Source organism: Spermophilus citellus, assembly GCF_964194105.1.
Source record: "Spermophilus citellus genome assembly, chromosome: 17".
Taxonomy (NCBI): Eukaryota; Metazoa; Chordata; class Mammalia; order Rodentia; family Sciuridae; genus Spermophilus; species Spermophilus citellus.
The window spans coordinates 50,308,529-50,335,511 of record NC_138199.1 but is presented as its reverse complement, the minus strand read 5'-3'; the positions used below and the strand labels follow the sequence as shown (position 1 = coordinate 50,335,511).

Here is a 26,983-nt window from a genome sequence, read left to right as displayed (position 1 = left end):
TCATTGTAAAAAAAACGTTTCTCTGAAGGGAGACCAGGCATATTTGGAGGGTTAAGGGTAGGAGCAGTGAGTTTCCCCTAGGACAAGAGTGGAAATCTGCACTCTTTAAGAAGGGGCCTAAACATATGCCTATAATCCCAGAGGCTCACTCATGAGGCTGAAGCAAGAGGATCGGAAGTTCAAAACAGCCTTAGTAATTTAGCAAAACCCAGTCTCAAAATAATAAAAAGGGCTGGAGATGTGGCTTAGAGGTAAAATGTCCCTGGATTCAATCCCCAGTAAATCCACCCCCCACAAATAAGAAACTTAGTTACTAAACTTTAAGAGAATGGTTGCTGCCGCCATCCTTCTTGATGTTGAAAACATTGTGAGGAACCGGTTTTGACTCCCATTGCCAAACCATTTTTGTGTCACTGGCCAGCAGAGCAGAGAGAAGGAGCTATGAGGTTGGGTAAACTGAATATAGACCCCCTCTGATCCCACATCCTGCCAGTTTCAGGCTCCAGCAAGTGTCTTTATCTCCCTGAGAATAGTATCCCCATGAATATAAGAACAACTACGGAGTTGATGCCAGATTCAAATCAACGCAGTGGCATGCCTACCACAACACAGCCTAGCACTTAGTGGAAAAAAAAAAAAGTTCTGCCTGCCTCAGCTTCTTCTTAGATCTTGCCAAGACTAAACTGTCTGTTACCCAGAAAAACCATGGTCATTTAACACATTCTCAGTCCTAGCCAAGGGACTAGAGTCTGAGAAGTTCATTAAAGGAAAGAATCACACCCAACCAGCTCTTCTTCACAAACCCCTGAGTGGGAAGAATGGGGGTAGGTAGGAGGAAGCAAGGAAGGGAGGGAGGGAGAGAAGGCCGGAGAAAGGGAAAGAGCTCAGTGCCCTTTTCCAGCAAATAGCTCTCCACACGAAGAGATTAAACTGCTCTGAGTAGAGGTAGATCAGAGTGAAGCCTCCTTGTGTGGGCCGCCATGCTCCTAACAACAGCCCGTTTCAACATTCCATTTCCTCTGCAGATGGAATTTCAGAGGAAGAGCAGAAAACTCAGATGTCCCTGGATTTGCGACTCAGAAGTTGCAAATCTTTGGAGCTGTCTTCTGTATTAGCTATGAGCTGGACTTCACCGAGCCACAGTTTCCTATACTGAAAAGTGATCGCTGGAAGTCCTAATGGGAGCAGGGACAGAATGGGGATGACCACGCTGGAATGTGCAGCTCTGCTCCCCTGCATGGCTACACTGATGTACATATTAGAAATGAATTCTGTGTCTTCAGGTCAACTTCAAACAACTGTGGTCAGGGAAGGGCGGGTGGCGAAATCACCCTCTCGCTTCAAACACATTCTGGCTTACACTATCTCTTGGGGGCAATTTTTTCATCTGTAAATGGGGCTGGTGTATCCCTTATAAGGTGTTTGGAGGATAACAAGACTCCCTTAAGCGCTTTGCTCCAGTGCTTAGCACATAATACGCGCCACGTAAGCAGCAGGGGCGCGGGTTCCTAAGCCCATTTTGTGCTCTTTGCGGCTTTGGGCATTCCAGTGCGATAATTCTGGGGACGAGTGGTCAGAGGGAAGCTTCGCTTGGTAACCCATTGTCTGACCCTTCCCTGAGCATTTCTACTGGGACTACTGTCCTACTTCTTCCAGTCTGGCCGACCCGGCTGGGGCGAAAGCGGAGCTCCCTGGGGACGCCCTTTGGCCCCGCGATGCCTGCAGCCACCTTGCGGTGCCAGACAGTAGGTTTTAGCTGGAAAACTCCAGCAGACGGCCGCCGGGACCCTGCCTGGAGGGACCCTCTGCCTGCAAGGCACAGCGTCCTGTACGTTCTCAGAAAGTAGCTGCCCACACGGAGTCTTTCTCTAACTGGAGCGCGGAGGCACAGCATCCCGGGTCAGCCGTATTCCTTGGAACAGCAATGTGGACGCGGGGAGACGTACCCCCACGACCCCCTCCATGAAGCCTTTTTTTCCTCTGTGCGTCCTGATCTCCAATTCTGAGAAAATAGTCAGGCTGAGTTTTTCGGAAGCATGCCTTCTCTAACAGAACCTCTGAGGCAACCCCACATAGACCTCTGAGCTGTTTTTTGGGAAGCCCCGACGACCCACAAGTCACCTAAGTCCGCCCCATCTACATTTTCCCACTATTAAGGAATGGCATTTTCCCTAGAAGCAGAGCAAATGAAAACCCTGGGGGCGGGGAGGTACTAATTAATTGACACTGAATCCAGTGAATGATTTTTCTTTCCTGTTCTTCCCTCTCTTCAATCCGAATCTCAAATAATCATTTTCGCTTAGCAGAAGCCCAGGCCTTCCACTAGATATGAATATAGCTACTGTGCATCTCCTCATTAAAGTTCCTAACCAGGTGGCAAGGAGTTTGACTTTTCATAGGCACATTGCACCCTAGAGACAGCGAGGGGCTGCAGGTCATAAAGGGGGCCTGTTCAAGCTATGTCAAAACAGTCAAGTTATGACATGAAAACTGGAGGTATTGATTCAGATCTTTCATGTTTAAATAAACAGGGAGACGTACTATTGAAATATCCAAAGAAATTTTTTTTTAATTGTAAACATTCTTCTCTCTGGGGCTCTATTTGTATTGGAGGTGTGGTAGACAAAATTAGGGATCTCAACTAGCTGTTTCCTGGTTTAAAAACAAAAATAACTGCCCCTCCTTAAGTTTCTGCTTCTCAGCTATGAAATAGAAAAAAAGAACTCAAGTCCCACTCAGACTGGAGGACCTCTGCCTGTGAAGGGACTGTGGGAATTGACAGAATTTGGGGTGGAGAGGTGAAGGGATAGAGGGATTGAGAAATGGAGCAGACACGGAGTTAGAGGCCCAAGACCAAGGTCTGCCTCTGTATCCTTATGTTCCCAAGCCTCAGTTTCTGCTTCTGTAAAATGGGATAATATTGATCTCACAGAACTGCTTGGAAGAATAAATAACATGTGGAAATGGTTTATCATTATTAGCTTTTCTTTGGCATGGGCCAAACTGAAAGGAGTCCTCAGCAAGGAGGGCAGGGGTCCAGCTTGGAGTCCAGCCCTAGAATGGGTATGAGAATCCCCATGGCCACTGGATTTCTTGACAAGTGAGTTTAGCTGGCTCATTCTAACTCTTGGCAGCATCCAAGGGGAAGTGAGAGTCCACCGCAGCAAGGCTGTCTCAGTCCCTGTTTGCTTTGGCCACATTGTGATGGCCTTGCTGGTCTTGCTGGCTTTGCAAACAGGATTTTGGTGTTTGCTCTCCCGCTTGGCATGACTGCTGAGGCAGCTGGCATTCTGCTCCTGATTACCAGGATTCTGGTCCTGATTACTAGAACCAGAACACCAGACTGGCTCCAAGCTGGTGTTGCTCCAGGCAAGAAGAACATCTCAGTGCTGCCTGCTTCCTCCAACATCCTGCTACTTCTGCCCCTTTCTCAGATGAACAGGTCCCATTTCATTATTGTAATGACTCCTAGGCTTGTGTAAGTAGGACAGAGGAGGGGTACCCTCAGTCTTTCCTTGTTTTTTTTTTTTTTTTGTTTGTTTTCTGCAGTATTAGAAATTGAACCCAGGGCCTCATGCATGCTAGGCAAATATTCTACCACTGAGCTACATCCCCAACTACAGCATTTCCCCCTTTAAAATGGCTGCCCAAGGAGTACAGAACCAAGCACTAAGAGGAATCAGGAAGTAAGCCAAGAAAAGAAATGAGATAGAGAAACCAGGCACTGATCCGTGATCTTAAAAGGATTTGCTTTGCTTTCCCACATTTCTTTTCTCATGTTTTCTGGGGTCAATGATAGATATGGGAGCAAAGAGGAAGGGAGGTTCTTAGGTCACCTCAGACCAGTCAGAATTCTCATGGGGAAGAGCTGTGGTGGGAGCATGATTGGCAGGAAGAACATGTGCTGAGATCATCCTCTCCCACCCTGAGGCAACTCCTGGAGCCACCAGTCCCTCCCCAGCACACAGTGTGCATCCAAGAGACGTGAAATACCCTCCACATGACACATTGCCTGTTTGGCTTTCCCAGGCTGCTAGTTAATAACTTAGAATCATGGCTGGAGAGAGCGAAATAATTGAAAGTAATGCTTAGTCAATTGCAGTTTCAAGGTCTTCATTGCCTTCCTAACAATTTGCAAAACCCATTTTATTGCATTTTTAGATTCCTCAAGTTGAAATACCACTGTGTGCTGTAATTAAGCTAAGTGACATGCCAGCTGTAAAGACAAGGGCTGTGAATGATTACATTCAGTTCATGTAATCATCCAGTATGGGTGGGGGAGGACATTTGGAACAGCTGCCAATCTGCCAGACTTATACTCCCTGCCAGGGTAGAAGGAAAACTGGAATTTGCAATCACCCTTTTAAGGCTAACAGAAGTTACCCGGCCTGTTTGAAGTGGGTTGGGGTTATCCAGTGTGGGGTGAGCCATGCATCAGAATCCCCTGGAGAAGATTTATTTATATTTATTTAGGTGTTGTGGATTGAACCAAAGGACCCACTCAAGCTAAGCACCTCCTCTACCATGGGTCTATACTCCCAGTCCAAGTAACTTCCTCTCCTCCAAATTGGTTCATCTGATTAGGGAGAACCACATGTCTTGAGAGCTGCCCAGCTAGTTCTGAGTCTAGAGATCAGGAAAACCTGTCCAGTCCAAAATAGATAGTTTTAATAACTTGGTCTTCAGGAACATCACTTTTGTTCTTGGAAACTTTTCCATCAGTGGTGCTCTTTTAAATCCATCTGGGGATTGGAATTCGTTCAACTGCTTTATGAAACAAATAACCCTGATCTCTATCCCTCAAAAGTTCCTTCTCCCAAAGTTCTTGTTTTCTTTCAGGGGGCTCCATTCTTTTGGAGCCCTTCCTTTCCCTCCACCCTTCTACTCAGCTGCCATGTCCCAGCTCTCTGATGTTTTTGTCATCTGCTTCTTTGTCATTTTCTTTTTATTCTTCTGATTTATTGGGCTGGGATACAGCTCAGTTGGTAGAGTGCTTGCCTCACATGCACAAGGCCCTGGGTTCAATCCCCAGCACCACCAAAAAAAAAAAAAAAAAAAAAAAAAAAAAGTTGATTTATTGAAACACTTCTGCCTTCTTTCCTTTCTAGTCAGTCATCCTGTTTGGTGCTGCAAGCGCTCAAAGGCAGGATCACCTTATGAACCTCTCAACAGCTCTCTGACCCTGGATCTCTTCCCCTTGCCAATCAGCCATTCCACCATCTATACAGACTCGTCTTCTTAACACAAAACAAAGTCTCTCCATTCAAAATCCTTCAGTGGTTTCCTATTTCCTACTGAATTAGGCAGTCACTTCCCAGCGTAACATTTTAGATCTCCACAATATTAACTCATGCAGCAAGCATTTACTGAATAATGTCCCAGTTACTAGGTTAAAAAGAATAAAACATATAAAAACATGATACATTCTAGTAGAGAGAGACACACACAAACAAGTAATTATCATATGGAGCAATAATGGTGATTGAAAGAGAGGGTCCCTGGGTCTCTTAAACCATCTTTCCATCTTCAACTCCCAATTTTCCTTTCTAATTTGGCAAAGTTGGACTAGATCTTAGGTCTTTATCACATTGATGGCAGTTTTTATTTTATTTTAGGTCCATATACCAGTCCACACTTCATATCCACTTTTTAAAATCCCATTTAAATCTCACTTTTTAAAATCTCCTGCGACCTTGAAGATCACCTCCTCTGATGAAGTGAACTTCAGTCATCAGCTGCATAGGACAGTGTTTCCTTCTCCTGTACCGACACTCTGTTAGTGCCACTTAGCTTAAGCTAGTTATATGAGGACCTGTACATTCCACAGAAGCAAGAACTGCTGCAAGCATCCTTTGTCTTCCATCAGGAAAAACAGACAATTGCTCTACATAGCCCTTTGGGTCAGCAGACAGCATAGGTAGGGCTAGGAAGGTAGCCAGACATTTTGCCTTCTCATTAGGTAACCAGAGCTGTTAAGAATCTCCAGGTAGGACCTGCTACATAATTTGGCAGGCCCAGGGAAAAATGAAAGTGCAGGACTTCTTGTTCATAAATTATTCAGAATTTCAAGAATTAAATAGAACATTAAACCAAGTACAAGACCCTTTTATGTGTGAGCCCCTAAGTGACTGCACAGATTGCCTGTCCATGAAGCTGGCCCTGTCTCTAGGAGAAAAGGTACTGGCACCAAAATGTCCCTTAGAAAACCAAAAAAATTGTGATTTTACCTTATTAAGTGAGTTCCTTTTCATCAGTTCAGGATGCCTGGCTGGCTAAAACTAGTGATGAGGGAAGAAAGGGGAGAGATGTAGTACTTCCTGCAAGTCTTATATCATTTGTTTAGGCTAAGATGTGCTCTATGACAACTTTATAGTATTAAATACCTTGGATAATTAAGGTCTTTTGCTTGAGGGGTTCAGTGGAGTTCAAGTATCCCAGACTTTCCCAACATCCTTGATACCAGACATTCATTTCATTGGGAATCCATCGGCAAACCTGGATCACCACTGTGAAGCAAGTGCTGGTCTTCAGATCTCACTTCTACCCTCCCCATATTCCCCCTGCAAAGCTCTCATGTGGGATCAACTCAGAAAGAGCAATGAGGCAAAAATCTTGAATCATACTCCTGGAGAGTCAGAAAGTTAACTGTCAGATAAGGTGAGATATTATACCTATGCCCTTCTGATGATTAATCTGGATTGTCAACTTTAGTGGGTTTAGAGATGCCTAGGAAACACCTAAGATTAAGAGAATTCCACCTGTATCTGTGAGGGTGTTTCCAAAGATGACTGACATGAGGAACAGCAAATTGAAGGGGCAGACCCACCCTGAATATAGGAAGCATTGTCAAATAGGCTGGGTACCCGGATGGAACAACAACAACAAAACTAGAAAGAAGAATCTGCAGCAGATGCAAGCTTAATTCTTCTTGAGAAGCCCAATTGTTCTTGGGTGGGTTTCTATTGCTGCTACCATCATCACCTGTGGACATCAGACTACATCTCCTTCAGGCTTCCAACATAGATTCTCACCAGCAACTCTCCAGGGAACTTCCAGGCCTTCATCCTCAAAATAGGGCTCCATTGTTGGTCCCTTTTGCTCTGAGGCTTCTAGCTTCTTGGGCCGAACAGCTACTGGTTTATCTGGCTCTCCAGCCTGCAGACGGGACTGTCCAGCTTCTGAATGTTTAAGTCAAGCTAATAAATACCATATATATATCTTGTTGGTTCTGTCCCTCTAGTGAATCCTAACTAATATAGCTGGGCAGAGATGGAGGTGCCATTGTACTCCAAAGTAGGCTGTCTTGGGCTCTGAGCTCCCAGCCCAAGAATTTCTCAGACTCCTGACATATTTTCAATAGATTTGGAGCTTCCTTAGTAAGGAGTGATCAGAAGAACTATCTTCCCACTTCCCATTCCCATCCTCTCTCTGGATCAGTCTCTTTGTGCCGGCATTGAACACAACAATTTATTTTATTAATGTATACATGAGGGGAAGGCATATAATTTCTGCAAGTCAGTGGAAGAAACATCTACGGGCACTTTCACCTCACCTCTGTCTTTGCCATCAAGATTGAGCTGGGTTGGAACGGGAAGTAGCAAGATGATGTCTGGGCACTGAGGTGGTGGGGATTTGGGCTGGCTGGAGTGGGAGGAGGTCTGATCTTTCACCGGTAGCAGCTGCTCCAGTTCTGCCACTCAGGAATTATCCATCATGTTCAGTCCTATTCCTGATTTTTATCTTTAGAGATGAAGACCAACTGGCACAGGCCTGTTGGAGGACTGAGGGCTTTGGACTCCTGGAGATCATGAGCCCTCTAAAACACTCATCCCCCAAGTTGCTCTGCTTGGGGGAGTGTTCTAGATGAGAATGCAGAGGAGTGCCACTGCTGAGGCAATTGGGATGTGAACTGGGGCAGCACCAATGACATCTAGAAGTCATGGTCCTGTATTTTGGGAGGTCACAAAATACAAGGGTATTGGCCTTGGTGGTGCTAATGGGAGGTATTTATCAGACCAGGATTTCTATATGAGGAAATGAAACTTTGGGTTAGTTCTGTGACATTATATACATTGTGGGAAGGACAAATAATTTCCTGGTAGTAAGAGGTGAGAAAGGAAAAAAAAATGGTAGAGAGATCCAATCTGATTCTGGAAGAAAAAAAAGAAGATGTCTCTTAGATTTTCTTTTATAATGGCCTCCATAATGTTAAAATTAATTAACTCATCATCACCATTCCTACCTAGTGGGTCAGGAGGTGCTTAGATGATTCACATCCACAATCACCAGACATTCCTTTTACCTGTATAACATTCATCTTCCTTCAGCCTTACCAACTCATATATTTGATATGGGTCATTTAAGAGCAGCCAAGATGGCTGGCTGGAGACAGTATGGGATAGTAGTTAAAGAAACTGTGTGCAGCAGGGCACAGCAGTGCACACTTGGAATCCTAGCAACTTGGGAGGCTGAGATGGGAGGGTTGCAAGTTCAAAGCCAGCCTCAGCAACTGAGCAAAGACTCTAAATAACTTAGCAAGACCCTGTCTCAAAATAAAAAGAATAAAATAAAAATAAAAAGGGCTGGGGATGTGGCTCCATGGTTAAGCACTCCTGGGTTCAATAAAAAAAAAAGAAGAAGCTATGTGCCCTTGGATAAATTACTTAACCTCTCTAAGTTTTGCTTTCCCTTATTTGAAAAAAAAAGGGAATAACAATGCCTTGAGGACTGAGGTAATTGTGCAAATCTTTTAGGACACCAAAAGTAAGTGTGTCTTGGTTCAATCCATGCCAGGCTCAGCAGCAGTAGCAACACAATATCATCATCATCATCATTGTCACCACCACCATCATTGAAGCTACCCTCTCTACCAAGACTTAGTTATCCTCAAAATCTTACAAAATTGGTTATTTAAGCTCTAGAGTTCAACTCTTGTAAAGATCTGCACCCTGGGGCTCAGTGACCAACCCATTGTAAAAGTACATCCAAAGGAAGGATAATGAGATTATAGTGACTTTGGCAGAACAATGGAAGAATTTTTCAGGAAGGACAGACTTTAAGTTTGTGGCAGGGTGATAAAGAGGAGGAAACACTGGGTGATTTGTTCAGAGTCTGTCACTCACATGAGGTTGGGCAAATCATATAATATTCTCAACCTTGATTTTCTTCATCTGCAAATTGGGAATCAGGTAACAACTGCTGCTTTGTCAACCTCACAGCACTGAACAGAGGATTCCTGAGCTATGGTATGTAAACTTGTTACATGGAAGGCCTATTATTACTACACTCAAGAAAACCCCTAATCCACCACATGGACTCTCTACCGCCCTTTCCTTCTTTCATTCAATCATCATTTACTATGCAAAAGCCCCTTTCTCAAGCTTCATCCTGATCCATTTATAAATCAATGCAAACCCAAAATACCTGTTCAAAGGACAAATCCCTAGGGTCACGTTCCAGACCTCTGGTCAGAATTTTCAGGGGTCTGTCTTGGAAACTCTAGGTATAACAAAGTTCCCCACATGATTCTGGTCCTGTGGGATGTTTGGAAAAGAACAGACCCAGTTCTTTTGGCATGGTAAAAGGATTATCAGAGGAGCTTCATTCAAATACAGATTCCTGGGCCTATTACTCAGGACCTACATATTCAGAATTTCGAGGTAGGCCCAGTGTTATGCAATTTTACAAATACTGAAGGTGATGCCTGTGGGCTACTATTTATTCACAGGCTCCCCCTGCAGTGTGAGCTACTGGTCACCAGGGGGCCAAGTCCGTGTTTGGTGACATTGTGGTTTAGGCTACAGAGGGAGGTGACTCAAATGCATGGCCTTCTTCTATAGACAGCCAAAAGCAGCACATCCCTCTTCTCCAGGCAACACTATTTAGTAGAGTTCTCCTGTGTATATAGGACCTGCCTTCAGAATCCCTAAAGTTCTGACAAGGAACCTCTTACTACCTTCTCAGTCTTTTTACACAATGGAATCAAGCTGGTTCCATGGGCCTGTTTTTCTGTCTCCTGCCATTACAAGGTTAGCTTTTAGAGCAAGTGATGTAGGCTGGAGCCAGACTGGCACAGCTCTCGAAGGATGTGATAATCAACTCCTCAAAGTCAGTCTGATTCTTTCTCTTTCTGGGACCTGAGTTTATGACTTTCTCAATGTTAGCCATAAGTGAAAGGCAAAGCAAAGTGCACTTTGTGGTGAGGACAGTTCAGTCTTAACAGAAATACACGACACAAGGGGCTCACATTTTGACAGAGGCAAGTCTTGATGGTTTATTTGCCTGTATGTCTGTATCAATCCATCTGCCCTCCTACCTACTCAACATTTCAGAAAGAGTGAGAATATACCTGCTAAGATACCAACATATTCTGGAAATATGAATAGCCCACCTAGTTCCTTTCACATCCTTTTGGGCCAGAGATCAGGCAGTGGCTGTATGCTTCTTGCTCCTGTATATGGGGGTTCCTCATAGCACCTGTATGGCTCCTGCAAGGCCTTGGATCCAGTCGGGCTGGAGTGGCAACCACCAGAAGGTCCTTCAGAGAATAGTCAGAGCTGTGAGGGTTCTGCAGGAGGAGGAGGGAGGGCACATCCATCTGCGTCTTCTCACCAGGGCTGTGGCTAAAGGAGAAGCCCTTCCTTGGTAGGAAGGATTTTTCTGGAAAGGCAAAGTCATTGGCATCATCAGTCTGTGCTGCTGGATTTGGCACTAATTCCTGGCAAAAATGCACCTCCAACTAGGGTCTTGTGGCCCCAAACTGACTGAACCAGAGTCACTTGTTGCTCCTCTCCTCCAAATTGTTCCTCTTCCCTATAATTGGTACAAACTCATCTGAACAAGAATCAGGAAGTGTCAAAGAGGGTCCTCAGACTCAACATTCTATTCTATCCTTTGTCTTCTTAGGCAAGAGATTCCCTAAGAGTACCAACAGATGGATTTCCCTGAGGGCAGAGTCTAAGAACCCTTCCTCATGGCTGGGGATCCCCAAAAATTAGACTTGGTTCCGTTTGTTTCTCTCTCCCCTAAGGCTACAGTTTGGATGTTGAGCATCCCCCAAAGGCCCATGTGTTAAAGGCTTGGTCCCCGGGGTGCTATTGGGAGGTGGTAGAGTCTATAGGAGGTAGGGACTAGTGGAAGAACCTTAGTCACTGAGAGCATGCCCTTGAAGGGAACTGTACAATTTTAACCCCTTCTTCTTCCTCTTTTTGCATTCTAGCCACAAGGTGACCAGTTTTGCTCCACCACATGCCCCCCACGATTGTCATCCAATGCCCATACCCAGAGGTCTAAAAGCAATGTGTCCCCCGATCATGGACTGAAACCTTTAAAAATAAAACTTTTCTCTTTATAAGTCAGTGATTTCAGGTATTTTGTTATAGTAAAGGAAAGCTGATTAACATGCATAAGCTCCTGACATACCCCTGCATACATTGGCACTCACGTGACATGTCACTCAGCACCTGCTTCGGGCTGCAGTAAGCTGGGAACAAGGAGAGCTTCCCTCTTAACCGAAGCTTTGCCAATAGCTCTGACACCAGATGCTTCTCCTTCGTGTCATTCTTTAGCAAAGCCCAGCTTGGGTTCAAATTGTGCGAGAAGCTCCAGGATTTTGTAGGCACAGAAGGTTTTGATATGTTCTCCTGGATGAGCTTCTGGGGAATCTGCTGCTGCTTATATTTAAAGGATACTATCCTGACAATTTCTGGGCTGCTGCATTCAGAGCTGGTGGTCAGTGTCAGGCTTGGTAGCAACTCTGGAGAGGTTGAGTCCCAGGTGGTAGATTCAGGGGTAGTTTCTACTGAGGTTAAGGGCTGAAAGAGAAAACAGTCTAAATTGGAATTGTAGAAAGCAAAGGCCTCCTTCTTCTGCTATTCTTGAATGAAACAAACAGTAATGGTTAAAATAGTAAATTAAGAGCGGGATTCAGCCTCAACAAGAAAGATTTAGGTTAGAAGAGTTTCCTAGCCACAATTGGTTAAACACTAGGGCAAAAGATAAGATGATGGGGAAAATATACAGCTTCCTGTAGAGGTCTTTAAACATGAGAAATTGTAAATACTAGAGATTGCTGCTAGGCTTATACACTAAATAAGTTAATAGATAGCTCTTTAAAAATTATGTACACAATGGGGCTGAGGCTATAGCTCAGTGGTAAAGTGTTTGCCTTGTATGTGTGAGGCACTGGGTTCAATCCTCAACACCACATAAAAATAAATAAAGATATTGTATATTCATCTACAACTAAATAAATATTTTTAAAAATTATGTGCACCAATGTTCCCAACAGCATTTTCCACCAAAAGGTGGAAACAGTTAAAATGTCTACCAACAACAGGTGAGTGCATAAATAAAACATATACATAGAATAAAATCTTATTCAGTCTTAAAGAGAATTCTGATGTATGCCACAATCTCAATGAACCTTGAAAATATCATGGAAAGTGAAATAATTTAGACATAAAAGTACAGATATCATATGATTCCACTTATGTAAGGTAGCTAGAGTAGTCATATTCGTGGAGACAGAATAATAAAGTAGAGGTTATCAGGAGCTGGGGGGAAGGAAAGCATGGAGAGCTATATTTACTGGGGACAGAATTTCTGTTTAGGGTGATGAAAAAGTTCTAGAAATGGACAGTAGTGACAGCTGCACAAATTAATGACTAACCTTAATGTCATGGAATTATACATTTATAGTGCTTAAAATGGTTATTTTGTTTTGTTTTGTTTAGGGCATGCTAGGGATTGAACCCAGGGGAATTTTATCACTGAGGTATAACACCAGCTCTTATTTTGTTGTATTTTAAGACAGGGTCTCACTAAGTTGCTAAGACTGGCCTCAAACTTTTGATCCTCCTGCTTCTGTCTCCCAAGGAGCTGAATTATAAGCATACACCACTGTATCTGGCTTAAAGTAGTAAATTTTATGTTATATATTTTTATCAGAATTTTTAAAACAGAAGGATATTCACTTTAGTGTTATTTGTAGTGGGACAGAACTGAAGGCAACCTCCATGTCCTAACTTTGGAAAACTGATATGATGAAATGGATGGTTGGAAATTATTCTTGGGGGGAAAAGAACTGCACTTATTTGCAGCTTTGCAGCCTTTTGTCCAGGGACACCCTTAATCCACATGGCTTGGACAACAGAAAGCCACAGCCTTACAATATAGAGAAGCCAGAGGAATGGGGTAAATTGTGAAAAGGGGAAATCTTTCATGTGCAATATGACTGCCTAATAAACTACACATACCAAAAGCAGGGGGGCGGGTGATGAAGAGGAAAGGCCTCCAGGGGACTCAACAAATAAGCAGCACTGGAGACTGAACTAATCAAAGAGATTTCAGTTGCTGCTGATCACAGTAGATTCAGAATTGGGATTAATGTACTATCCAAATAAAAATCACTCTTTAGAGGAACAAATAGAATCCAGAGACTCTACAATGAGTCACAGCATCACATATAATTTATAATGTCCAGCATCCAAATGAAACTGCCAGAAATGCAGAGAAACAGAAAAATATAACTCACACTCAAGAGAAAAAGTAGTTAATAGAAATTGACTCTGAAATGACCCAAATTCGGTGGTTCATTAATATATAAAGACTTGAAAGGAGGCATGATAAATATTGTCAAGGAGTTAAAGGAACATATGCATGAGAATTTAAAAAAAATTTTGTGAATACAAGCATAGAAACCAAAACTATAAAAATTATTTGTATTATGTATAATTATAATGTTCCAATTAAAAAAATAATTTAGAGTGGTGGTGCACATCTGTAATCTCAGTTACTTGGTAGGCTGGAGCAGGAGAATCACAAATTCAAGACCAGCTTGGGCAATTTAGGGAGACCCTATCTAAAATTTAAAAGGACTACCCACTTGAATCAATCTGTGAAATATGGTATATTAAGAACTATGTAATGTTTTGAACAACCAACAATAAAATAAATAAATAAATAAATAAATAAATAAATAAATAAATAAAAATAAAAGGACTGGGGGTATAGTTCAATGTATCCTTGGGTTTAAATCCTCAGTACTGAGGGGAAATATATATATATATATATATATATATCTCCAATCTGAAGAAATAAATAGAAGCAAGACTGAAGAAAAAATAAATAGAACCTAAGAAGTCTATGAGAGAATATTATATGATTTAATATACATGTTCTTTTTTAAAATATACATTTTCTTTTTTAAAATATACATGTTCCTAAAGGAGAAGAGAAACAAAATAAGGTAGAAAAAATATTTGAATAATAACCATAAACTTTTCAAATTTGGTAAAATACCTGAACTTACAAAACCAACAAGCTCAAGAATCCCAAATAGAATAGCTACAAATAAAAAACATGCCTAGACACATCAAAGACAAATTGTTAAAATTCACAGATAATGACATATTATATACAAGGCATTGCTATGAATACAGTTGATTTCTCATTTCATTTTATGTTTATTTTAATGTTTTTGCTACTGAGGACTGAACCCAGGTATATTTTACCACTGAGCTACATCCCCACCCCACTTTTTAAAAAAAAATATATATTATTAGTTGTTGTTGGACCTTTATTTATTTTTATGTGGTGCTGAGAATCAAACCCAGTGCCTCACACATGCTAGGCAAGCGCTCTACCACTGAGCCACAACCCCAGCCCCATCCCCAACCCTTTTCATTTTTAATTTTGAGACAGGGATCTTGCCCAGGCTTATCTTGAACTTGACACCAGGTCCAGCTGAGTTCTCATGTTTAAATAAACCAGAAGATAATGAAACAACATCTTTCAAGTGCTGAAAGGAAAAAAAATGAACCAAGAATTCAATTCTAGTTCCCCCCACCCCACAAATCCTTCAAAATGAAGTCTAAATAAAGACATTTTCAGATAAATAGAAATAGAAAACTTTATCAGCAGGTAAATGTGCACCATAATAAATAATAAAGAGAGATTTTGCAGGCTAAAAAATAACTTTAAAATATACATCCTTTTAAATATTACAGCCTTTTAAAGCAAGAATTTTAACACTGTACTGTGTGATTTATAATGTATGATAACCAAATATAGTTTTCTATATTTAAAATTAAGTACAACATTAGATACACATTTTGATAAGCCAAAGATGCTTATTGAAATCCCTAGAACAACCACTGAAAAAAGGCAAAAAGTTATAGCTAAAAGGGCAATCTAGAGTTGAGATTTATAAATATCTAATTTCAATTTAACCCAAAAGAAGGCAGAAAAGAAAGGATGCAGGGGGAAAAACAAAAACAAAAAAGAAATTAATAGAAAACCAATAACAAAATTTCAGCCCTAACTATAATCATATTAATGATATTAAATGAAAATGGAATTAAAATTCTAATTAAAAGGTAGAGCATGGGACTGGAGTTGTGGCTCAGCGGTAGAGCGTTCACCCAGCATGAGCAAGGCCCTGGGTTTGATCCCCAGCACCACATAAGAAAAATAAATAAATAAAATAAAGATATAAAAATAAAAGATAGAGCTTGTTACACAGAAAGCAAGACTTACTTATATCTGTCTAAAGAGAGAGCCTTTAAATACTCAATAACTGCAGAATACACTTTTTTTTTTTTTTTAGTGCACATAAAACATTCACTAAAACAAATTGCTGGGGCTGGGGATGTGGCTCAAGCGGTAGCGCACTCGCCTGGCATGTGTGCGGCCCGGGTTCGATCCTCAGCACCACATACCAACAAAGATGTTGTGCCCACCGAAAACTAAAAAAATAAATAAATAAATATTAAAAAATTCTCTCTCTGTCTCTCTCTCTCTCTCTTAAAAAAAATTGCTGGACCATAAATCAAGGCCTGTGTGTGTGTGTGTGTGTGTGTGTGTGTGTGATGCTAGGGATAAGACTCAGGACTCACATATGCTAAGCAAGTGCTCTACTATTGAGCTACACTCTAAGCCCTATATTTTTCTTTCCAAAATTTGGCCTTGGGATGTAGTTCAGTGGTACAGTGCTTGCCTACCATGTCTGAGGCCCTGGGTTCAATCCCAGCACCACATTAAAAACAAAAAACAAAACAAAAACACCACCGGAGGGGTTCCAAGATGGCCGGCAAGAGGGAGGCTGCATTCTGTGTCACTCTGTGACCTGGGATTCAAGTAGTGGGAATATTGTTTCTCTGTGAGTTATTAGAGAAACCCCAACAGCTGCTCCCATGCAGGAACCACGGCTGCAATGCTGCACAGGAACTCCGGCCACTGCTCTCATGTGGACTCCCATCTACCAAAGTGGAGCTTCCCTCAGTTGCCTCCATCTCGGGACACTACAACCACCACCATAGTCCTCTACACACTCTAGCCTGCACCTGGGGACAACACACAGGGTCTGGAGACAGCCACCAGCCACAACATTGCATGCCACAGAGCTACATCTCTGAACATGCCGCCTACTGCCACCACCTAGCCCCACCCAACCCGACACCCCAAAGCTAAAAGCAGCTGCCTCCATTCTTGGACATCTTAGTCACCATCTTTAGTTGGGACAACCCCCAGCTTGGAACACCAGCTGGAGCTTAGAAGCAATATCAAGGAGAGATATTAGAACCCTGCAGGGACACTACAAGCCTAGAGGGTAAAAACTGTAATGTCTTGAATCCACAGTGCTAGAAGGGAAGACATATGAACAACATGAAAAAACAAGGGAAGAACGTGCCCCAAACAAACCAAGATACAATGTTATTAGAATCCATGGCCAGCACAACAGAAGAAATGGCAAAGAAGAAGCTCAGGATGTACATAATTTAAATTCTCTGTGAATTAAAGGATTATATAAGAGAGCAAATACAGGCAGCAAAATATCTTTTTGATAAAGAGCTACATACAAATACAGCAAGCAGAAGATTACTTCAATAAGGAGATAGAGGTTCTGAAAAAAACAAACAGAAATCCTTTAAATGAAAGAAACAATAAACCAAATTAAAACCTCACTGAAAATCACCACCAACAGATTAGATCACTTGGAAGACAGGACCTCAGACAATGAAGACAAAAATATAAAATCTTGAAAAGAATGTTGACCACACAGTAAAAATGGTAAGAAACCATGAGCAGAACATTCAAGAATTATGAAATAACATAAAAAGACCAAATTTAAGAATTATTGGAATAGAGGAAAGCATATAGTTCCAAACCTATCAGAAAATTTTCCATACATGAAGAATGAATTGGAAAATCAAATACAAGAGGCTTATAGGACACCAAATGTTCAAAATTACAATAGATCCACACCAAGGCACATTATAATGAAAATGTCTAGCATACAGAATAAGGAGAGAATTTTAAAAGCCACAGGAGAAACGAATCAGATTACATATAGGGTGATACCAATTGGGATATCTGCAGATTTTTTCAACCAATATCCTGAAAGCTAGAAGATCCTGGTACAATATATGCCAAGCTCTGAAAGAAAATGGATGCCAACGAAGAATCTCATATCCAGCAAAATTAAGCTTTAGATTTGATGACAAAATTAAAACCTTCTATGATAAACAAAAGTTGAAAGAATTTTCAACTAGAAAGCCTGCACTACAAAACATCCTCAGCAAAATATTCCATGAGGAGGAAATGAAAAACAACAATGAAAATCAGTAAAGGGAGGTATTACACCAAAGGGAAAATCAATCAAAGGAGAAATCAAATAAGTTAAATACCAAAAGTAAACAAAAATGACCGGGAAAACAAATCATGTCTCAATAATAACCCTGAATGTTAATGGCCTAAATGTGCCAATCAAAAGACAGACTGGTAGATTGGATTAAAACAAAGACCTGCCAGGCATAGTGACTCACACCTGTAATCCCAGTGGCTTGGGAGGCTGAGACAGAAGGATCACGAGTTCAAAGCTAGCCTCCGAAAAAGTGAGGTGCTAAGTAAAAGCAAGGTGCTAAGTAGCTCCGTGAGACCCTGTATTTAAATAAAATATGTAAAAAATGGCTGGGGCTGGGGCTCAGGAGTCCAGTGCCTCTGAGTTCAGTCCCTGGTGCCAAAACAAAAACAAAACAAAAAAAAACAACAATATGCTGCCTTCAAGAGACTCATCTCCTAGGAAAAGACATCCACAGACTGAAGGTAAAAGGTTGGGAAAAAACATACTACTCACATGGACTGTGGAAACAAGCAGGGGTTTCCATTCTCATATCAAATAAAGTAGAATTTAAGCCAAAGTTAATCAAAAGGAATAAAGAAGAACATTTCGTACTGTTTAAGTAAACCATACATCAACAAGACATAAAATTTATAAATATATATGCCCCAAACAATGGAGCATTACGTTCATCAAACAAACTCTTCTCAAGTTCAAGAATCAAATAGACCACAACACAATAATCCTGGGTGACTTTAACACACCTCTTTCACCACTGGATAGATCTTCTAAATTAAAGCTAAGCAAAGAAACTATAAAACTCAATAATACAATAAATAACTTATATTTAACAGACATATATAGAATATTTCATCCATCAATGAATGAATACACTTTCTTCTCAGCAATACATGGATCCTTCTCTAAAACAGACCATATATTGTACCACAAAATAACTCTTAGCAAATACAAAAAAGTAGAGATACTGCCCTGCATTGTATCAGATCATAATGGAATGAAATTAGAAATCAATGATAAAATAAAAAATAGAAGCTATTCTAACAATTAGAGACTAAATAATATGCTATTAAGTGAACAATGAGTTACAAAAGACATCAAAAAGGAGATTTAAAAATTCTTAGAGGTAAATGTGAACACTGATACAACATATCAAAATCTCTGAGACACTATGAAGGCAGTACTAAGACAAAAGTTTATTGCATGGAATTCATTCCTTCAAAGAAGAAAAAGTGAACAAATAAATGACCAAACATTATATCTCAAAGCCCTAGAAAAAGAAGATCAAATCAATACCAAAAGCAGTAGAAAACAGGAAATAATTAAAATCAGAGCTGAAATCAATGAAATTGAAACAAAAGAAACAATCGAAAAAAGTTGACAAAACAAAAGGTTGGTTCTTTGAAAAAAATACATAAAATTGATAAACCCATTAGCCATGCTAACGAAGAGAGGGAGAGAGAAAACTCAAATTACTAACATCCATAATGAAAAAAGAAATATCATGATGGACACTACAGAAATGCATAAGATAATTAGAAATTATTATGAAAGTTTGTACTTCAATAAAATAGAATATATTGAAGGCATCGACAAATTTCTAGAGTCATATGATTTGCCCAAACTGAATCAGGATGATATACATAAGTTAAACAGATCAATTTCAAACAATAGAAAGATGCTATCAGTAGCCTACCAACCAAGAAAAGCCCAGGATCAGATGGATACACAGCTGAGTTCTACAAGACCTTCAAAGAAGAACTAATACCAATATTCCTCAAATTATTTCATGAAATAGACAAATAGAAAACTTTCAAACTCATTCTATGAGGCCCATATCACCCTGATTCCAAAACCAGAAAAATACACATCAAAGAAAGAAAACTTCAGAACAATATCTCTAATGAACATAGATGCAAAAATTCTCAATAAAATTCTGGCAAACTGAATACAAAAACATATCAAAAAGAGAGTGCACCATGACCAAGTGGGGTTCATCCCAGGGATGCAAGGTTGCTTCAACATATGAAAATCAATAAATGTAATTCATTGGGCTGGGGATGTGGCTCAGGCGGTAGTGCGCTTGCCTGGCACGCGTGCGGCCCAGGTTCGAGCCTCAGCACCACGTACAAACAAAAATGTTGTGTCCACCGAGAACTAAAAAAAATAAATAAATATTAAAAAGATTAAAAAAAATAAATGTAATTCATCACATCAATAGACTTAAAGAATCATATGATCATCTCAATAGATGCAGAAAAAGCACCGCTTCACGTTCAAAATACTAGAAAAACTAGGGATAACAGGAACATATCTCAACATTGTAAAAGCTATCTATGTTAAGCCCCAGGCCAACATCATTCTAAATGGAGAAAAATTGAAAGCATTCCGTCTAAAAACTAGAACAAGACAGGGATGTCCTCTTTCATCACTTCTATTTAATATACTTCTTGAAACTCTAACAACAGCAATTAGACGAAAGAAATTAAAGGGATAAGAATAGGAAAAGAAAAACTCAAAGTATCACTATTTGCCAACAACAATATGATTCTATACCTAGAAAATCAAAAAAATTCAACCAGAAAAACTTCTAAAACAAATAACTGAATTCAGCAAAGTAGCAGGATATAAAAATCAACACCCATAAATCAAAGGTATTTCTATATTTCAGTGACAAATCCTCTGAAAGAGAAACTAGGAAAACTACCCCAATTATGACAGCCTCAAAAAAATAAAATACTTTCTCAAGACCTCTACAATGAAAACTACAACACACTAAAGAAAGAAATTAAAGACCTTAGGAGATGGAAAGATCTCCCTTGTTCTGGGATAGGCAGAATTAATATTGTCAAAATGACCACACTACCAACAGCACTATACAGATTTAATGAAATTCCAATCAAAATCCCAATGACATTCCTCATAGAAATAGAAAAAGCAGTCACGAAATTCATCTGGAAAAATAAGAGACCCAGAATAGCTTAAGCAATCCTTAGCAAGAAGAATGAAGCAGGTGGCATCATTATACAAGACCTTAAACTATACTACAGAGCAATAGTAACAAAACCAACATGGTATTGGCACCAAAACAGACTTATAAACCAATAGTACAGAATAGAGGACACAGAGACAAACCCACATAAATATAGTTATCTCATATCAGACAAAGGTGCCAAAAACATATATTGGAGAAAAGATAGCCTCTTCAACAAATGATGCTGGGAAAACTGGAAATCCATATGCAGCAAAATGAAAATAATCCCCTATCTCTCAACATACACAAAACTCAACTCAAAGTGAATCAAGGACCTAGGAATTAAACCAGAGACCCTGTGCCTAATAGAAGAAAAAGTAGGCCCAAATCTTCATCATGTCAGATTAGGCCCTGACTTCCTTAATAAGACTCCTGTAGCACATGAAATAAAATCAAGAATCAATAAATGGATGGATTCAAACTAAAAAGCTTCTTTTCAGAAAAATAAACAACAGGTTTATATAGCTCAGTTGATAGAGTGTTTGCTTTGCATGCACAAGGCCCTGGGTTCAATCACCAGCACCACCAAAAAAATAAAATAAGATAAACAACCAGTGAGGTGAATAGAGAGCCTACAGAATGGGAGCAAATTTTTACCACACGCACAGAGCACTAATCTCTAGGATATATAAAGAACTCAAAAATCTTAATACCAAAAACACAAATAACCCAATAAATAAATGGGCCAAGGAACTGAACAGACACTTCTCAGAAGATGATATACAATCAATCAACAAGTATATGAAAAAAATGTTCAACATCTCTAGCAATTAGAGAAATGCAAATCAAAACTACTCTAAGGGGCTGGCTCAGCAGTAGAGCGCTCGCCTCGCACATGCAAGGCCCTGGGTTCGATCCTCAGCACCACATAAAAATAAATAAATAAAGGTATTGTGTCCAACTACAATTACAAAAAATAAATATTAAAAAAATACTCTAAAATTTCATCTCACTCCAGTTTCAGAATGGCAGCTATCAAGAATACAAATGACAATAAGTGTTGGCGAGGATGTGGGGGAAAGGCACACATTACTGGTGGGACTGCAAATTGATGCAGCCAATCTAGAAATGGAGATTCCTTGGAAAACTTGGAATGGAACCACCATTTGACCCAGCTATCTCATTCCTCGGTCTATACCCAAAGGACTTAAAATCAGCATACTACAATGACGCAGCTACAGCAATGTTTATAGCAGCAAAATTCACAATAGCTAAATCGTGGAGCCAACCTAGATGCCCTTTGGTAGATGAATGGATAAAGAAAATGTGGTATATGTACTCAATGGAATACTACTCCGCATTAAAAGATAATAAAATCATGGCATTTACAGGTAAATGGATGGAGTTGGAGAATATGCTTAGTGAAGTAAGCCAATCCCAAAAATACAAATGCCAAATGTTTTCTCTGATATGTAGATACTGATCCATAATGGGGATGGTGGAGGGAGCATGGAAGAAACAGAGGAACTTTGGATAGGGCAAAGGGGAGTGAGGGAAAGAGAGGGGGCATGGGGGTGAGAAAGATGGTGGAATGAGATGGACATCATTATCCTAAGTACATGTATGAAGACATGAATGGTATGACTTTACTTTGTGTACAACCAGAGACATGAAAAATTGTGCTCTATATGTGTACTACGAATTGAAATGTATTCTGCTGTCACATATAACAAATTAGAATGAATAATTTTTTAAAACACCACCAAAGAACTAGACTCCTCTTTTTTATTTTATAGTGACCAGCTTAACAAACATATATGAAGCGATGAAGAGATATTTTGTGGGCTTGATATGCATTTCCCTGATGATTAGTGATGTTGAATATGTTTATTGGCCATCTTCTTTTTTTTAATTTTTTTTTTTTAATTCTCGGCGGACACAACATCTTTGTTGGTATGTGGTGCTGAGGATCGAACCTGGGCCGCACGCATGCCAGGCGAGCGCGCTACCGCTTGAGCCACATCCCCAGCCCTATTGGCCATCTTCTTTACAGAAATGTTCATTCAAGCCCTTTGCTTTTTTTAGGGGTGGGGGTTCTGGGGATAGAACCCAGGGCCTAGCACATGCTCATCAAGCACTCTACCACTGACTTGCACCCCTAGCTCATGCCCATTTTTCAATTCAGCTGTTTTTGTTGTTGAGTTTTATAGTCTGACTGTATGCATATCCCCAAATTCATATCAGAGCCTTCATGAGCCTTATAAATGAGGCCAAGAGAACTAGCTAGCTCTTTCAACCACAGAAAGACACAATGGAAACATGCCTTCTGTTTAAAAAAAAAAAAAAAAAAAAGGCCATTGAAAGACATCAAATCTGCCTGCACCTTGAGCTTTGGGTTTCTCAGTTTCCAGAACTCTGAGAAATAAATTTCTTTGTTTATAAGCTACTCAGTCTGATGCGTTTTGTTCCAGCAGCCCAGACTAAGACAAACTCCTTATCAGATATGTGGTTTGCAAATATTTTCTCCCATTTAATAGGCTACCTTTTCTTTCTGTTGACTGTTGCCTTTGCTGTGCAGAAGGTATAAGTTCGATGTAGTCTTGTCTAATTTTGCTTTTGTTTCTTTGGACTTTTGTTGTTGTACCCAAGAAATCATTGCCAAATTCAGAGTTGTAATGCTCCAAAGCATATTCTCTTAAACATGCTTTTCAAACTATGGGTTATAAACCAATTTGTAGATCATGAAATTAATTTAGTGAATTACAATTGGTATGTTTTAAAATAATAGAATACAACAGAATAGAAAATATCTAATGTGTTACACCATATGTAGTATGGCTAAACATTGTTTTGGAAAGTTTTTTTTCCCCCAGTGTGTGTATATGTGATGGGTTATGAAATAAAATAGATTTCTTACTGTGGGTTATGGTTTAAAATTTTGAAAAATTGGGCTGGGGATGTGGCTCAAGTGGTAGCACGCTCGCCTGGCATGCGTGCGGCCCCGGGTTCGATCCTCAGCACCACATACAAACAAATATGTTGTGTCCACCGATAACTAAAAAATAAATATTAAAAAATTCTCTCTCTCTCTCTCTCTCTCTCTCTTCCTCTCTCACTCTCTCTTTAAAAAATTTTTTTTGAAAAATATTGAACTACTTTCTACAGCACTTGGACCAAACAAAGTCCCAACACTGCTATCTGTCTATATTCTAGTAGTTACAGTCAAGCCATTACATGGCCCTCAGTGGGCCTCAATGTAATAAATACAAAGGGACCTGTACTAGAGTGGCAGGGACTACATCATGTGGCAACTTTGTTTCTGCAAAAATAGAAAAGCAACTGCTACATTAAATTAATATTTTTTTAAAGAGAGAGGAGAGAGAGAGAGAGAGAGAGAGAGAGAGAGAGAGAGAAATTTTTAATATTTAATTTTCAGTTTTTGGTGGACACAACATCTTTATTTTATTTTATGTGGTGCTGAGGATTGAACCCAGCGCCCCACGCATGCCAGGGGAGCGCGTTACCGCTTGAGCCATATCCCCAGCCCTTAAATTAATATTTTTATTTGAATTATATTGGTGCTATTATTTCAGCTTCCTTCTGTTATTGCAGAAGATCTGTAAGTGCACTCATCCTTTCTAATCCTAGAAGAATTGGTTCTAGGACCCCCTATGGATACAAAAATCCACATATCCTTAAGTCTCTTACATAAAATGAAATAGTTGGGCACAGTAGCACATGCCTGTAGCCCCAGCTACTCAGAAGGCTGAGGAAGGAGGATTGCAAGTTTGAGACGAGCCTGGAAAACTTAGTGAGAACTTGTCTCAAAGTAAAATAAAAAGGGCTGGGGATGTAGCCCAATGGTAAAGTGCCCTTGAGTTTAATCCCCAGTACTGCAAATAAATACATAAACAGAGTCAGGATGTAGCTCAGTAGTAGAGTGCCCCTGGGTTCAATCCCAGAATAGCAATAAATAAATAGAAGTTGAATTTGTATATAACTTACATGCATCCTCCCATATGCTTTAAATCATCTCAAGATTACTTACAATACCTAATACAATGGAAATGCTACGTAAATAGTTATTACACTGTACTGTTTAAGAAATAATGACAAGGGGCTAAGGTTGTGGCTCAGCCCCTGGATTCGAGCCTCAGCACCACATAAAAATAAATAAATAAAATAAAGGTATCATGTCCGACAACAAATAAAAAATAAATATTAAAAAAAGAAATAATGACAAGAAAAAATCTGCATGTTGAGTACAGATGCAATTAAATTTTTTTCTTTTGATTTGCAGTTGGTTCAATCTATGGAAGCAAAACATGTGAATACAGAAAGATGATTGTATAAAAATTTTATTCATAGTTTTTTGCTTGCCTATGTTTATAAAAATAACTTTTTTTGGATGGATCAAGCTGACCCTGAACTCCTAAGCCCAAGCAATCCTCTTGCCTTAACCTCCTGAGTAGCTAGGACTATAGGTGCATACCATGCCTCATGTGTAAAAATAATTTAAGACTACAATGGGGTATAAGAGTATTTATTTTTTTCAAAAGGTCCATGTAGCCAGGTATGGTGGTAAATGTCCGTAATCCCAGTGACTTGGAAGTTTGAGGCAGGAGGATTGCAAGTTTGAGGCCAGCTTGAGCAATTCAGTGAGACCCTGTCCTAAAAAATAAAAGGACCAGAGATGTAGCTCATCAGCACCACACACACACAAGTGTCCGTACATTGATGGAATTTGAGAAACACTGTTTAGGTGGTATACTAAATTGAAAAGTGTCCACCAAACTTCATTTCACCTAGAGCCTCAGAATGTGATCTTATTTGAAAATAGAATCGTTACAGATATAGTTAAGTTAAAATGAGGTCATACTGGATTAGGGGAGCCCTAAATCCAGTGACTGGTGTCCTTAAAGAAGATCAAGTAGAGCCAGGTATGGTGACGCATCCCTATAATCCCAGAGACTAAGGAGGCTGAGGCAGGAGAATTCCAAGTTTGAGACCAGCCTCAGCAACTTGGCGAGACCCTGTTTCTAAAAACTAGAAAGGGCTGGGGATGTAGTTCAGTTGTAAAGCATGCCTGGGTTCAATTCCCAGTCCAAAAGAAAAAAAAATAAAGAAGGCCATGTTTAGATATATAGGAAAAAGACATGTGACAACAGCAGAGAGTTATGCTACCACAAACCAACAATTTCCAGCAAGTAGCTAGGACTATAGGTGCATGCCACACCTCATGTGTAAAAATAATTTAAGCCTACAATGGGAGTATAAGAGTATTTATTTTTTTCAAAAGGTCCATGTATGATGGTGAATGCCCATAATCCCAGTGACTTGGAAGTTTGAGGCAACTTAGTATACCAACAGAATCTAACAAAGAAGCAACCTCTCTCTTGAGCCTTCAGATGAAACCTATCCTTCAGACACCTTGGTTTCTGCAGGAATAGAGAGAGGTTATTCTTCTATGAGAAGAAATCATGCAGTTTTAAGCCACCAGGTTTGTAGCAATTTGCCACGGCACCCAAGAAAACTAGTACAGGGGGTAACCTGCTAAGAACAGGAGTACACAGAATGACCCTCCTTAAAAGCCATCCCAGGCCCATCCTCCTAGCAAGTGTGCCATGCCACAATATGGTCTTCACAAGTTGGGAAAACTGAGGCCCAGAGAGAGCCAATGGCTTACTCAAAGGGCCATAACATGTCAGGGGAAAGAAAGGACCAGAAAGCAAAACTTTAAGAGTTTCCTCCTAGAACTTGGCCCTCTACTTACCATGGTACTAGAAAATATGTTCACTTCATTGACTGACTTGGCCATCTTGATTCTGGAATTGGTTTCACAGCACTGTAACCCAGAGGAACTAAGTCTTAACTGCCTCATGTCAGGTACAGATCTGCAGTGTCTTGCAGAGATAGGCTTGCAGGGAGCAGAATCAGTCTTCTTCTTTGCGGCCTCCTTGTCAAGGCTACTGCCTGTTTCATTCTTCTTTACATCTTTGACACTTAAGAGCAACTCAGGTGTGCAGGACACTAATGCCAATGGCCGGAAGTACTGGGAAGGAGGAAACCAAACACACAGCCAGTGGGAACTCAGCTCTGGCCACTTCCAGATTTGTCTGCACCCAAGGGTAGGTGCAAAGGAGATAAGGAGAAGGAAAAGCAGTTGGTATCGAAGTCTCTCTAATATGAGGATCTTAGACCTGGGGTTCTGGGACTCCTTAGAGGGCCCATGGATGACTTTAGGGTATCTTTGAGCCACTTGAAACCAGTTTTAAAATAGTGCATTGTATATTTTACCACAAGAGATTCCAGAGCTTTTATCAGATTCTCAACAGGTCTTGAACCTTAAAGTTAAAAAAAAAAAAAAAAAA

General features: G+C 40.2%; 1 protein-coding gene across 1 annotated transcript in view; it reads right to left on the bottom strand.

Annotated features, from left to right (window-relative positions):
* Positions 1-8,038: 8,038 nt before the first annotated feature.
* TTLL6 (tubulin tyrosine ligase like 6) overlaps positions 8,039-26,983 on the bottom strand; it is a gene marked incomplete at its 5' end in the record, with an annotated part of 34,228 nt that continues 15,283 nt past the window's right edge. The window contains 4 exons of the mRNA XM_081272564.1: positions 8,039-8,150; positions 10,391-10,659; positions 11,444-11,813; positions 26,386-26,664. Coding sequence (XP_081128690.1) covers positions 10,391-10,659; positions 11,444-11,813; positions 26,386-26,664 — 918 coding nt within the window. The 3' untranslated portion in view covers positions 8,039-8,150. The remainder of the gene's footprint in view (positions 8,151-10,390; positions 10,660-11,443; positions 11,814-26,385; positions 26,665-26,983) is intronic.